The 15,955-nt window shown below is 41.4% G+C and overlaps 1 protein-coding gene across 1 annotated transcript in view; it reads right to left on the reverse strand.

The window, feature by feature from the left end:
- The window catches only part of PPM1H (protein phosphatase, Mg2+/Mn2+ dependent 1H), an 88,319-nt gene that overhangs the window by 60,440 nt on the left and 11,924 nt on the right, over positions 1-15,955 (reverse strand). Inside the window, exons 4-6 of the mRNA XM_009281119.1 lie at positions 9,915-9,975; positions 9,022-9,190; positions 998-1,342 (exon numbers count right to left, since the gene is read on the reverse strand). Of these exons, the coding sequence (XP_009279394.1) occupies positions 998-1,342; positions 9,022-9,190; positions 9,915-9,975 (575 nt within the window). The remainder of the gene's footprint in view (positions 1-997; positions 1,343-9,021; positions 9,191-9,914; positions 9,976-15,955) is intronic.

A 15,955-nucleotide genomic window follows, 5' to 3' on the forward strand; every position in this document is an offset into this window, starting at 1 on the left:
AGACAATAAAACCTCTGGGAAACACTCATTAGTTCAAAAACCTTCTGCTCAAGTAAGAGGCTTTTCTAAAAACAAAAAAAAAATTAAAAAAGAAGAAAATGAACAAGATCAGATCTCCCAAGACCTGATCTGCATGTTCTCACTGGCAGGCCAAGCCTCTGCTCTGCCTGACAAGAATTATTTTTAATAACATGGAGAAGTGAAGGGAGAGGGGTGCGGAGCAGCTACATCAATTACAAAAGAGAAAAAACAGCCTTCCATAGGGAAATTGATGGATATTCTGTTTCCATAGGGTAGTGATTTCCTCCCAGTTGTTCATGCTGTACACAAGTCAAGTGGGTGGTAGGAACATACTTCATGCCCCACTCGCCCACACCCAACCTGCCTCAGTCAAGAGCCGCACACACACTCTCTACAGTCGCTGCTGTGCTTTATGAGCCACTCCAACACTAACGTGAACTAGGTCATTGGATCAAGGATGCTGCCCCTCATCCATGTCCCTGATGTGACCTTTTATGACCTGTTTATGTAGTTGTGGGCAACACGAACAAGGTGTGTTGGTGGTGCAAGGAATGCTGAAAGCCTTTGCTGCTGCCCCAGTAGGGCAACGAGGCTTTGTAAAGTGCATGCCCATATACACAGCCCTGTGACAACAGCCAATGCTGAAATCTGCTACTGTGAGGCAATACTAATTTTTATCTTTGGGGGGGGGGGGGGGGGGGGGGGAGAAAGAGAGCACCAAGCTTCTAAGAGTCAAGTAATCCACAAACGTGTCATGGTGCTGCCTGGGACTTAAGATGCAGTTCCTGCTCACAGGGATGTACCAGGTAAGCTGTTGAGGCTCTTAAATAATTCTGTCCACACTCAGATGGTGTTTAAATAGGGGCAGAAAAAAAAAAAACAAAGGTGAAAAAAATCCCTAAACGTTCATCTTCTCCAGGCCACGTGACTCATTAATGTATACAACAAGGACTTCAGAGCCCTGAGATACACATACCATTTCCTTGAACGCACTTTCTATGGCCCCAATAACCAGGCACTCGTGTGGGATCTTCTTCTCGGTGAAGAAGCGTGTTGGAGGGGTGCTGGGTGAGCCTGGGGCGCCCACACCACCACGCAGGGAGGCTGCCCGTGTCAGCGTCCTGCTGTTTGTGGCCGGGTTGTCGGGCTCCTCTCCCAGGCAGGTGGGTGGGAGGACGGTCATGTTCCTCAGGATGTCCACGATCTCCTGCAGCTGCTCCAGGATATGGTGCTGCAGCAGTTTGGAAGCGACCACAGCTGCCCCCGACCCAGCGTGTCCATCGAACAGGGACCAGTAGTACAGGTTGATCCCATCTGTGTCCTGGAGAAGCAGAAGGGGAAGAAAGGGAAGGAAAAGAGATGATCACCATTACACAGCCACGAGTGAGATGACCGGTGGCACAGGGGCAGCAGGTAAAACACAGGTAACTTTCCCAGAGGTAACCTTCTTTCTGAAATGGAGAAATACCCACTGTGTTAGTACAGCTCTGGCAAGAAGGAGATGCTTATTTTTGCCACATATCCCCACCATTTTTTTTTCTTTTTTCTTTTCCGTAACCCCCTCAAAAAAAAAAAAAAGGCTGACCTTGCAATCTTTCTTACCTTACAGCCATCATAGGATGCACTGACCAAGCACAGCTAGCACTGTGAGACTAAGTTAATTTCCTAATGACTGTGTACATCAGAAGAAAAGCACTCAAAAATCACATCATTGGTAAATGATGAATCTACCACCATGGAGACCAAAATTCTACACGAGACAGCACCTGACACTTCTGTGACAGACCTTTTTTTTTCCACTAGGCATGAGATGAAGGACCTCAGTTTGACACCTAGTAACAAGATGTGATCCCCACTTCCACGACTGGTAGATAAGGTCCATCCGTGCTGGCAGATGGGACAGCTCAGGCTTTCCCTGCCTGTGCCAGCCCAGGAAACCGCGCAGCGCAGAGGTCCTCAAGGATGGCAGACACAAGTGGGATCAGCTGCACTCCACCTGTGCTAGCCTACACGTTCACTGCCTAGTTCTTCGCAGTCCTCTGAAAACTTTCACGTACAGTACTGGAGTTACATACCCTCTGATCAGAAGAGCTATGCAAGTGTTTTGGTATAGGTCTCGGCATAATAGTATGCTTTTAGATCTTATACCTTAGCTCAACTCCTAGCATGCCAGTCAGCACAACTGCTCTCATATAGGCAGAGTATCCAGAAAAAGTAAATTTTGTAGACCTCATTATTAAAATTAAGGTATATGTGGTAATGTTATGTATTTGTTCAGCAGTTATTGATCAATGATGCGATTTTCAAATATTTCTCTCCTTCTGCTCCACACAGTCTCCTCTGACAGGTGTCAGTCAGCTCCACTATTGCTCTGATTTGAGCAGAAACCATGTTTTTGCGGTGGGGTGCCCTATCACTCAGGTAGGGCCCATTAACTCAGGGCTGGAGGCAGACTAAGTTCTGGGCAGCACAAGCTCCGATCTGCCTGAAAAATACCAAGGAGCCATACCCTAGATAACCTCAACTTTTTTGGGGAGAAATTCACCTAGGAATCCTCAGGGAAGCATTTAAGGCATAACATTACCTGTCTTTGCACGACAGCATATTTGGCAGCAGCATGTGGAAAGAATCTTTCCAGTCTCTCCTTTCCCCTCCATTTCTTCTTAATCCTGCACCTTCTCCCAGCTATGCTGAAACAACTGTTTGTGGGGCTGCCTTGCAAGTCAGATGTGGGTGGACTAATACAGATTTAGAAATAAATAATTTTGCAAGGGACAGAAATCGGGCAATACTGTTGCAAAACACCTCATACTAAGAAAGCATAACCTAGATCTCACTGCAGTCAAAGAACTTAAAAATTGTATCTGCATGTCATGCCGACTGTGGTCTAATTTAGGATGACAGACGTGATTTGTTTCATTCACCCGAACACTGCTCCCTTATGCAACAGATCAGCATATAGTCTAGGCACCACCTGCACCCCAGCACCTCATGCCCAAAACACTGCTTATTTCAAGCTTCTGGACAGGGCTGTGAACTGCAGCTCCTTTTACTTTCTGCTTCCAGCTGCTCCACAAAGGTGCCAACCACTGGCTGCAGGACATGGCAGACAGGTTGGAGTAAGAACACCATGAATTGTCATTTGCAGATCCAAAAGACATCATTCGTTATTGCCTCGAGCTACAAAATCCAAAACCTAATGCAAAATGTCTCTTCTAGCAACATGTATATAGACCATCACTACAAGTTCATGCTGTTCAAAGGGCAGAATTCATTGCTGAATAAGCATTATTACTTATAACTTTGTTGAAATGCACATTTAAAAGCCTTGATTATAAAAATTACATAAAAGTCTATTATTTATTTTTTTTTTTAGCTTATAGCATTGCTGCTGTAGTAAAGTTCATACTCTTAACCAGTGCATTAACAATATAGTCATCTACACAGTGGAGAGTTCCTCCAAGAGAAGGAAATCAGCAGTCTAATGTGCACTCTTCATTTCATTACTGAAATGCTGAGAAAAGGGAGTATTGTCCTACTGAATTACTTACCACAGTAAGGATCATACAGGATAGATACAACCTGTAATGGTGGAAAACCCAACAAATGTACACATTTCCAAATGCGGCTCCTTAGGCAGACCCACCCACTTACCCAGTCTGGTAAATTCACCAAAAAAACTGTTGTGAAACTTCACCCCTGAAGGCATGACTGGCAGTTGTGCTAGCTTGCTCTGGGCTCAGAATCCCTCCAAGTTCACACAACAGTTGGCTGTAAAATTCTGTTTAAGCCTTTTTTAACGGATAACAGGATTACTGACTAAAAAACCTGTTTGTAAAAATAGATTGCTATTCATGCAAAATGTATTTTGCCAACAGAAACAAGTATCCCAAAGTGAAAATATTTCAGCTGAAAACAGAAATAATTTATTCAAAATAGCGACACTGTGCCTCCTGGGAGTTGTAGATCAAACTACTTCTGCTCCCATTCTTCTCTTAGGGTTTGGCTCCCTAGCCAAAATCCACCTCATGATGCACCATGGATAATGCTTCCACAGCTTATGTCCTCATGTCATTCGAAAGGTGCTACTCCTTTGGAGATGTGCTGCCTTTGGGGGAAAAAGCATAAAGGCATTACACCTCTGACTGAAATGGAAATATTTTACCTTCCACCTAGAGGAAGAAGATATTTTGTCATTGCCCTCCCCCTGCCCCCAAACTATAACAGAAACTTACAATTAAGAACAAGTTTAAACCCCTTCCCCCCAATTTTCTTAAGTTTTCCAAAGAAAGCCCCCACCAAAGTCTGTATTAGAGTTTTTCAGAAAATAAAGAACAGTTATTAACACAATTCACTCTCATTATTATGAGCACAAACACTGGATACGTCCAACATTGAACAAGCCTCATGTGAGCTTGGTAGCCAAATAAGGTGCCATCAGAGACCGGGAAGCCTTAAAACAGACCAGAACAATGGCCCATGACAAAAAGTGAAATTGAGATGTTACCACTTATTTCCTCTAAGCCAATGGGCAGCACAAATTAAGACAGAGAAGCTCCCATGGGCCTGAGCTGTATTCTCGGGCTGTCACTGACATGAACGCAGCATGGCCACGTCAGCTATGGTGGTTCTTCTGGAGTTCCCTGATCTTGTCCTTTTCGGACTAGTAATTCTTAAACAAGAGGGTGTTGCTACCAGTTCAGCTAAGTTCAGACATCTACATTGCACACCTCCAAGACAGTTCTCTAAATTGCCCTTATACTTAGCAGGGAGTAAGAAATCCCGTACTTTCAGACTATGCTCATCTCATTCCAAAGTAGATTTATTTCTCCCTATCAACTGTGGAAGTACACTAGATAACTGAGAGGTCTGTATTAAAAGCATATACAGTCAGGGGAGATGACTACCACAACACTGCTCTTATACACACATTCTGTGTGAGATGCTCCAGGGCCTTAACTTCAGTTGGGATCTGCAGGCATTACTGTAACCTAAATATTAGTCTCCAGAAACTTCTATGTATTCCTACGAAGCTTCATTTACTTTTGAACTAGCAAAGAGAGTATAACCATGAATAACCTATTAGCTGTCTAAAAAAGGAAGAAGAAACAAATTCGTTTCCCCCACCCTGAGAATAAAAACAGCTCCTCTGTTTGAAAGAAATGAATTCTCCAAAACCATACCAATTTGATGAGAATTAAATATATGGGGCAAATAAAGCAGCGACTTGGAGAACGAACCAGGGCCAGCAGTCAGGGCACACAGATGAGACAAAAAGCACAAAAAGGTCCTTGCTTTTCCTCCCACAGCTGAGATGACCTCCGCAGCCACCAAGCGATTACCTATTTTTGTATGCATATGCATGGCTGTTCTCTCTTTCACATTTGGGAGTTTGAACTTCTTCCCAAAAGTACTGACATTCTGCAGACTCTCAGAGAACAAGACATCTATTTCTACTAGGTCTGGCGGTATTCTGTCAAAAGCAGTCTTTCAAACATCAATCTTCATTTGTTCTTTTAACTGGACAGAGGCCTCACGTGAGAGTATGACTGGTCAACACAGTGATTTATTTTACATTTTCTTTCAAAAGATTCAGATTTAACAACGTTCTGAATAACTACCAGATATATGAAAAGCAAACAGATCCTTCACTGCACTGATCTTACAATTAATTTCTAGTATGTACTAGGAGATTTAATAAGCTTCAGGCTCCTCAACTGCTGACCTAGCTTTCAGGAAGGTTCAGCAGTCTCCTGGGTTTTGCAATTATAAAATATAATTAAGACATGCAAAGTTTTGGGTCAAGCAACGGATGAGAAATCATGAAAGAAAATGCATATATATACACACACACATAATTGGGGCTCAGTTATAGAAAAAAAATGGGCACCCTTAACAATATATAGCAATCAACTTTAAAAAACTAAACAAGAACAAGAATAAATCTTTCTTTTCATTGGACAAATACTCAATAAACTGCTTCCCTCATGCCGCCTTCCTTCAATATTTCTACAAGGTGCTTCACCACTCAGAGATTATTCCAGATCATGTGTTACGGTGGGATTTCCCTAGGAGGCATTTACAGAATTCAGCCTCTGGCTTTCTTACTAAATACTTGCCGGGATGATATTATACCATTCACTGGAGTGTCTCAAGTCTGTATTTCTACATCCTATTGATACAGAGTAAGTTGCACCCTTATCACATTTAATACCAACTCATACACTCCTTAAAAAATATTTGCTAACAACACTATGTGAGGGCAAAACACAATATTATACTTTACAGTACAAAAATATGAAAATGTAAAAGTATGATACATTATAGAAATGTGTACTTTTTTTTTTCTTTTTAAATGTATTCAACCAGCAAAGAAACGTACCAAGGAAAAAATCCTACTAATTGATAGTGTAAGACTGCCCTCTAGTAGAAAACTTTTTCCAGAAATATGCTGCCTGTTTTGGGAAAATATATTACAAATATAAATTCACAAGCTGTGGTCTAATAACATGGTAGAATAGGTTTTACACAGCTAAATAATGAGTGCTATAGCACTCGTTCAAGTATCATCTAGAAAACAGAAGTAAATCTGTAGATAAGAAGAGAACATATAAAGAACATGATAACAAGTAGCATGAAAACAGAATACTATATTATACAGATCAGCTGGCTCCTCACTTCAGACATTATGCTCATTTCTCGTCAAAATGTGTCAGAAATAGAAGAAAGAACAGAAGATTTGAAATAAAAATGTTTCAAGAAGCTTGGAAGGGAGTGGCCATTTATTCCAAAATCGAGATAAAAAATACAGAATCAAAGTAGGAAATACACTAATGAAGAGAGGAAGAAAAGTCAGAATATTCTACGAGATGCTTCTCATAACACAGGGCAATTGGATATTTAACAAGGCTGACAATCATTAAGTTTAAAATGGATAAAAAGAACAGCTTTCAAAAATATGCAGTCAATTTATAGACCCTACCATTATGATATCATAACAGTATGATGACCATAATGACGGATACCATCAAGGCTAGTGAAGACATCTTTCCAATAATGAAATAGTTTTATATCCCTGTATTTTTAATGCAATATAAACATATTAGCTATGTAATGTTTGGAAAAAAGTTCCTTCTGAGGAAGATGATTAACCATGCAGTATAGTATATACAACATAGTGTGCCTTTTGCTCTCAAGAAGCATCTGATACTACTCAAAGCTGGAAGTTAACTGGACTTTGTGAAACATTGCTACAAAGCTTTCTATGTCCCATGAATGCCCCCAAAATATCAAAACACAGGCAAATTCAGCACAGCTACATTCACCCACATCCCAGATGCAGAGGCCCCTGACCAGGTATCTCACATGGTAGGCCTGGAAATTAAATCATAGAATCATTAAATGTGGTGTTAGATCAGAGCGTACCTCTGCACAGCACCAAGATGTGCCTACCCAGGTTGGTGACTGCACAGGGTGTCAGTGTGCTGTGTGCATGACACAGCGATGCCCTTTGCGTCAAAACAAACCCATTACCTGGCCGAAGCACGTTGTTGCTTATCTTGATGTGTTTTATATACATGAACAAGTACTGTGGCCAAATGCTTGCTTCATTAAACATAATTAATGCATACAAAAATTAAATACACTCATGGAACCAAGCATCCGCATGAGCCAATAGCAGACAGTTGCACGGGCTTTCTAGAAAAGACTTTTCAAAACACAGACTATTAAAACAAATTCTGTTTTGCCTTGCATGAGTGTACACAGAACTCATTAGCCCCAGCGAGCACAGGGCACAATTCTTTATCCAGGAGTGTTCACATATGTACTTGGAAAAAAATCATGACTGTCAGAATACAATGAGGAATATCAACACACAGGAACTGGGACAGGTGATTTAAGGAAAGATTTGAAAGAAGAAAGAACAGGGCTATTTGCAAACCTGGAAAATCTGTCAGAGTCTGAAAATGTTGCAGCAATAATGAAATATGAAACAGAACACGAGGAGCAAGAGGTGGGGAGGGACACAGTGCAAGAGGAATGCTTGTTGCTCAGGACCCCAATGACCCCTGCAGCCATCAGGTGTACCAAGCCATGGGATTCTGGGAGAGAGACTGAAGCAGACTACTAATCACAACCTGGTTTAAAACAAAAACAAAACCCCAAAAACCAAAAAAAGGGTACTTACAGTCCACTGAAAGACTAATTATCACTTAGGGAGAACTTGTGTTCTCCCAGCAGCAGAAAGACTGCATATCCACGTCGTCCGACTCCAACATTCAGACAGGGCATTTAGTGTTACATGGCTAAATGTCTGAACCAAACACACACTACCAATCGTTGCTGGAGCCTGAGCTCATGCTTAAAGAGCAGATGAAGTAATTAGCCAGTCAGGAAACAAGACAGATGAAGACTAACGATTGCCAGTAAACAAGTGCATGACGTACATCACTCTCCACACAAAGACAGGAGCCATAGTCCACAAAAATCATTGAATTCAGTGTGCTGGATGACCTTACCCTACCTACATAAACCATCCTTGCTACACGCAATACTGCTTCAGTGAAAAGAACCTAAATGACTGTCTAACCCTTAATAAAATTGTATGACTGTATAAATGGTGATACTGCCATGCTTGCAGTGACCGTCACTGGACAAGTCAACCACAGCCATTAAACTCACAGTATTCTGCAGCAGTAAATTTCTCAGGATTATATTTTCAGAAATGAAACAAAAAGGAAAATCCAAGGAGTATTTCCCTCCCCATCTTTAAACTAAAATGTCTTACATGCAAGGAGCATTTTTCAATGCAAGAAATCAAAAATCAAGTAGTAGAGCTAAGAAAAATATAGTTGTGTTCTGTATTTAAGCAGAGATAATTAATAAGAGGTAACTGAAAGTATATGAAACATTCAGTAAACATCTTTTAGTGTCATATTGCCACTTCCTTTTATATTTATTTTGTACTTCTCCATTGACAAGATACAGAAGTCTGCTTACTGAATTGTCTTTCAGCTGGAGACCTTCTCCATTGGGCAGCGATGACCTCCGTTTTGTTGAAGAGTTCTTGTTTGGTGTAGAATTAACGCCTCCAGCTTTCTTCTTGACAAAGAGGACTTCACAGCTGGCTTGATCTTCATTGTGCGTGCTCTTCCCTGCATTTATTACCCTGGGGGGGGTGGGGGGTGTGTGGAGAGAAAACAAGGGACATGTCCAAGTTAGCAAAGCACAGAAGCCTCCATCTGTATCTCATATGTGACTCAAGATGTACGGAACTGTAGCCCAGAAGTATTGCAAATACCAACCGAATTAAAATACCTGACTTTTTTAAACACATACATATACATACATACACACAGGCATACTTGTTTGTTTCCATACACCTACACATGGCATAACAAGCATTTTTCACAGAACTATGTGAATAAGAACCAATGGTATCATGAGCATATTTTACCCTTAGGCATACCATACTTTTCTTTAAAGGCACTACTTGATGGTCAAGGCTGATAACACTTATGCCACCTAGTTGAAACATGAGATCCCCAGTTGCTTTTCTACCTGCCAGCCTCTCTGCTACGGTGAATAATGAATCTGTTGCCTAAGGGTGTGCATTCTATCAAGTTCCAAGTATTGCACAAACAAAATACCTGCTATAAATCTAAAAAGCTATTACTGCTATAGGCACAGAAAAATATGCAACTGCTATTAGTCTGTTTAAAGGGCATATATTAGAAATGCTGTGACAAAAATACAAAGGAAAAGCTTTGCCTTATATTCCGACATGCAAGTCAAGCTTGCTTGTACCACAGCAACAGAGAGATGCATACTAAATACACCCCTCTAGTACTGCAGAACAATATAACCCCCACACACCCCCCAAAAAAACCCACCTCAAACCCTCACACCTCCGTCCCACCTGCAGCGTAGAGAGCAGAAGATTTGCACCAAGAGCTGCAGAGGCATGCAGAAACCAGCACTAAGAGGTCAGTACAAGTTTCGGACTGTCAAGGGTATCCTGAGACTTGCACCACAACTGCTCATCTTCCTTTCATCAGTGATGAAGCTGAAATAACAGCTATTCCACCACCAACATTTAAAAACCCTAATCAGAAGTTTGCATTATCCAAGATACTGTGGTCACTATCATCCATCTCAGAACAGCCAAGTTCAAACACATTTTCCAGTTTCTACATGAGAACCTTGTCACAAACTAATTTTGCATCAGTTGACACCATGGTCAGTAAGAAACGTGCTTTGACAGTCCTAGGCTCACACAGGGAAAACCTGTGCAAGCTGGGACCATGTCTTGTTCCAACCAAGCAAAGACATTGCCATTTTGATGCAAGCATGTCTTCCTCCACAAACACTACCTAACCACTCCTCTTCACTACGAGGTTTGAGTCACCTAACAAGTTGACTGCTAGTCAGAGACAGCGTTTCCACTACTGGACAAACACCGAGCTTCACATCAGGCACACAATGTCTTTAAAAACAACTGCTGCCTCCCCAGAAAGTAAAACAGCTTGAAGGCACATCATAATCCTGATGGCAAGTTCAAGACATACCTGACTTCTTGATCTCTAATGTTTTCATTACAGTAAAATTTTTACATAATAGGAAAACACTTGCTAAAGGTTGTTGAAACGAAAACAAAAACCAAAGGCAGGCCCGCAGGGGACGCTGCCCCAGCTTGCCTGCTCTTGCTGAAATGTCAATTCCGTGTCAGCCTTGCTTAAAGGTAATATATTCTCTTTTGATTTTCGAGGAGCAACATGATAGTGACATGCAAATGAGTATTCCTGCCTCTGATTAGAAAAAACAGTCTTCTAAGAAAATGTGCATCCACTACAATAAACTGCTTTCAGAAACTGAAAGTTTCCTTACAGTGCCAAATGTCACACACTGCAGTCTGACATCTGTATGCACAATGCCACCAGTTGTTTACAAGTATTTCCTGTAAATAAACACCAACTGTGGATAAAATTATTTTGTGAAACACACAGAGAGCAGAGATGAAGGAGCATCTAGTTGCAAGGCATCTGTGAACAGTTTAACCACTCACCCCCTGTAGCGCCTAACCTTTGAGCAACTGGAGATCAAACACTGAGACACAATAAGCTTCCAGTCTGAAAACTCAACATTTTCTTGACATTAGGAAAAATGGAAGCATATATTCAGAAATGGGGGCGGGGAGGCACAAATACCAAAGCATTTAAATCAGCTGACCAACACCCCTTCAGTTTGAAATGCTACGAGCATGATTAAAATACTGCAGCAGCACAAAGTGTAGTTTTGTCATATCAGGAGCTAATCAATATTCAGCTTAGCTGATCAGTCTCCTCACTGATACTGCTGTTTTCAATTCCATTTAAAAAAAAAAAAGTGGAAGACAAATAGAGACAAAAGTGACTCCTTACAAAAATCGCTGCCTTCCTACCACTTATTGTTCCGTACAAAGAGCACTCAAGTATTGGAGCTGTTCTGATTTCTGAGCTTAGTGATGGACTTCAGGACTTGTATGGTAGAAGATGTTCTGATGTTTAACGGCATGTTAAGTTATGCACAATATGGTATCATTTTATAAAGCTCTTGCCAAGAAAATTTGTCAAGGCACTGAATACATTAGAAAGGCTATGAGAACAAAGTGACCTAACAGACTAGCGTGGCAGTCAGCTACTGTGAAATGCCTGGAGTTGAACCTGTGTACCAAGCACCTTGCTAGAAGAGAATATGGTCAAAAGGAACCTGGCAAGACTGAATACTGAGAAGACGTGGGGGCTGGGGTGTCAGTGCATCGAGGTGGGGGGGACTGGGGCTGTGAGCAATACGTTCCCTCCCAGAATTTCACTTTATCTCCCAAAATTCCAGTTTTCCTCCCTCCAGCAGAGGATTAAGTTTATTTTGGAAATCCTTGTGAAGACTTGAACTAATCATAATGTCAAAACAGTGCTTATGGGTGCTACCAGGTAATGCAGGGTCTAGATGCCAAAAGCTGCCCCTCTCCTCACATCCCATCTCATAGGCAAACTTTGGAAAAGGGCTGCAGTGAAGCCCTGTGATTTTTAATCTCAAAGCTTGAGCTATGTGTTGGTGTCTGATGCCTAGCACAGAAGCTGGTAACACCTTCTACTCAGCTTCAAACATCTGTCTTTGCTGCCTTTTGAAATCCTTTTCTCTCTGCAGCTTCTTAAATCCCTCCTCGAGGCAATTCATTCAACCAGCTTTCCAATGCTGATTTAACTGTTGTCTTTCCTCCTTGCTCTCCCAGAATGTAACTTGTCAGGACAAAAACCACATCTAAGCCGCTTATACAAATAACAAAGCAGAACTAACAAGATGTTGGTATCTCCAAAAGGCAACTCTTAATTAGACCTCTGAAAGTTTTTATGGAAAATCTACCATCCCCCTCCTTCCGCAGCTTCCTAAGATTTTCAGTTCCCCTTCATATCTCTTTTTCTGTCTGCCTCGAAAAAATAAGTCATCCTCCAGTAAAGTGAACAAAATGAGATAAAGCACTACCTTCTCATACTTAATAAAAAAAAATCCCTCCCCCACCAAAAAACCCCTCCAATCATACAGTTGTCCTCACTTCTATTTTATCATGGATGCAAATAATAATAATAAAATGTGGAGAAAAAGAAATTAAAAAAGAGATTGAGGCCTATATGATTCTCTAGCTTTTACTCAGAGACATGTTTTCAAGGGAATTCTTGCTTTTGTTTTCTCTCCCCATAATTCCTCAAGGAACTTTTTGATTAGACCTAACTATGATCAACTCCTTCCCATCCCTTCCCTTCTCTCCCCCATTACCTGTTTATCTCCTATCCAATCTTTTACTAAGTTCAACCCAAATAACGTATCTAATTTAGATTAGAAGCTCCTCTTTTTACAGTGTTAGCTGTCCCTATTGTGTCAAACACACATTGCTCAGTAATAGCTAAATAATCCTGAGGTTTAGTTCATGGTATAGTAGTGCTAGTAAAAATACATCCTACTTTGCAAACAGGAGCTTCCTGAAGCCTGCACAGTGAGGTGGTGGGGTTTGGTCACATTTGAAGAGGTACCTTTGATGGACACTTCAGTACTTTACAAGACTAATCTCTGACATGTCCTCGGCTGAAAGCAAATCCTCCAGATAGGAACCAGCTAGTTTGTTTGGCTCACAATTAGCATTCTGCTGGTATCTCACGACACCCCAAATCCCATCCGACTGAACAGAAATGTAGGTCACATTGTGCTTCCATTCTTCATTCAATAAGCAGAGCTCAAACTCCTGTGCTGAGGTCACTGATTACAAACTGAACGGAAATGTAGGTCACACTGTGCTTCTATTCTTCATTCAATAAGCAGAGCAAACTCCTGTGCTGAGGTCACTGATTACAAAATCCTAAGTTTACCTTAAAAGAACCAAAACAGACCAGATGAACAAATCCAAAACGGGTTTTGATAATAGTTTCCTGACTAAAAAAAAAGCCCCACCAAAAACCCAACAAAACAGCTCAAGTCTTTTGAAGCATTTCTATTCAGCTCTCTATTTTTCACATCGATATCAGTACATACACTCTTTGGTTGTTTTACTCCTCCCTATATCATGCTCGTTGAGATTACATTAAGTTTTATTTTTTTCAGGAAAAGTTTCAAGCTGTGCTGTAGGAGGAGAGTTTTACCCTGGTCTAGATCTCAAACTCTGAAAAAATTAAAGTAGTTGTCCAAGTACTTGCATTGTTTAAACTCACAATTCTAGCAAAATTTTGTATGTTACATACCTAGATGAAAACAACAGGTAAAGGCAAAGAGCTCAGCAGAAATTCTGAATGATGCATGATAACAGCAGCGTGCACAAAAAATGCTTTTTGAAATTTAAGGACTAGGAGAGTTACAAGAGCTTGGGGAGTTATGTTGCACCAGGAGAAGCGTGGGAACTGGCCACACATACACTCTAGACTTGCCCAAGCTAAGAAATAAAACCTGTAAGCAGGGAGCCTGACCTACCCCCTCAGTTTAGTTGAGCTGTGGGGTAACTGACAACCACCTGTGACCATGGGAGGACACCCCAAATCCTATGTGCCTTCTCACCAAGGCACAGTTCCTCTCTGCAGTAGTGGAGAGCATTCCCAGCTCCACCTTCTCCCCCACCAAGGCACAGTTCCTCTCCGCAGTAGTGGAGAGCATTCCCAGCTCCACCTCCTCTGTAAGATCTGTTCCGAGGGTCAAGACACCCTATGCAAGCACTTCCAGAACAAAGGTCTGGGTACCCTATGCTTGTACCACGTAGGTTAAGGCTGAGGCTGTGTGTATTATCTGTGTAGCCCAGAGGTTCTGACACTGGAACGTCGAAGTACCTATAAATGTTTCTAAAAAGAAAGTGTTGCAGAGAAAGGGGGGAGATACATCAACTTGCATTTGTCAGTGAGGAAGTGGCCGTGCCAGGCAGGAAGCCATCCTAGCAGGAAAGGTCGGCTGAAAGCGGAAGAGGGTGAGTGAAAGAACATAAAACCAGCTTGCAAGGGCCCAAACACTTCTGATAAAGCAACAAAAAGTAAAGGCTTAAACAAAATACCAGCTGACGGTCCCAAGCTGCTGCTTTCTTAGTTAGATCTCTTACAAAAAGATGCTCTCAAATGCTTTTCTCTGTAAACACAAAGACAAGACCCCAACTCTGCTCAAACAAAAGCTGAAAGTCCCATAAGATATTAAAAAAAAAAAAAACCAAACTTGTTTGCATGTCTTTATCTGCTTCAAAATAATCCATGCCTTTCAAAAAATAAAATGAAAAAAATCTTTCAATCACCAAAACAAAATTTTTCTTCTGTGTCTTTATCTTTCTTCCCCAAGGAAATTTTCTAACTCCACCATTTATCTAATTAGCAGACATACAATCTTAAACATTTATTAAACCATACGACTTGGAACACACTCCTTTTTTTCTCTGTTATCAGTTTTCAGGTTACTAATGATATCAAAGAGTAATACTACTCATTGGGGAAGTAAACGATTCTTTTTCTAGGAAATACTGGCTGTATTCAATAATCACAAGAATTAGGCAATGACAACCAAGGGCTGCTGCTGAGGTTCTTTACTGTGAATAAAAGTGACTTTCTGCAATTCTGGCATACGCAAGTTTCTGAAATAAAAGTATTATCAACCTTCCTACTGTTCACAAGGTGACAAAAAGGATAATGGCAAAATGTCATGCCCTAACCCATCCCTCCCCCCCCAAAAAAAAAAAAAAAATTCATCCCCCCCCCCAAAAAAAAAACAACCCACCCCAATGCAGTTGCCTTACATGCTTGGAGGAAAATTTAGCCCACAACAGAAAATTAAACCAGAGTCCATTAGCTGAGGTGAAGGAGAGTTGCTTGCACGATGTCCTGCAAGATGTCTTTATTTGTGGAAACTGGTCTCACTTGATCTACAAAAACTTCAATTTGTTAACCCCCAGGCAAATGCAAAAGCTCTTCATCTCCTCCTTAAGGCTTAGGAAAAAGGAGGTAGACAAAAGCAGATATATCCATGGACAGTTCACGGTTTATTTTGATTTTCCATTTAAGGCTGGGGGTTCAGAGTAGCAGTGGGCACCTGTAGTTGCTTCGACACTGAATAAATCAATTCATCAGGCAGCACAGAGCCTGCCGCCAGCCTGGCAGGCTCCAGCCGCTCACAGGAGCTACAGCCAGCCTCCCTCCTCGTTCCAGCTGTGATACACACGCGTTACCCGCACCCGTGAGTATGACACCAGATTGCATCCAACCCAACTAATAACACAGAAGTAACCCCGATGAACAAACACCATACCTATAAACAACAGACAATATGTTCCTACAGTTTTGCGTGATAAATTCAACAGTCTTAGAATGATGATTAAAGGTACCATAAAAAACCCTTTCATACAAGTATTGCTGACTTTTCTTCTCTCCCCCCCGCTCCCTTC

This window comes from Aptenodytes forsteri, unplaced genomic scaffold (genome assembly GCF_000699145.1).
Source record: "Aptenodytes forsteri isolate BGI_AS27 unplaced genomic scaffold, ASM69914v1 Scaffold4, whole genome shotgun sequence".
Lineage (NCBI taxonomy): Eukaryota > Metazoa > Chordata > Aves > Sphenisciformes > Spheniscidae > Aptenodytes > Aptenodytes forsteri.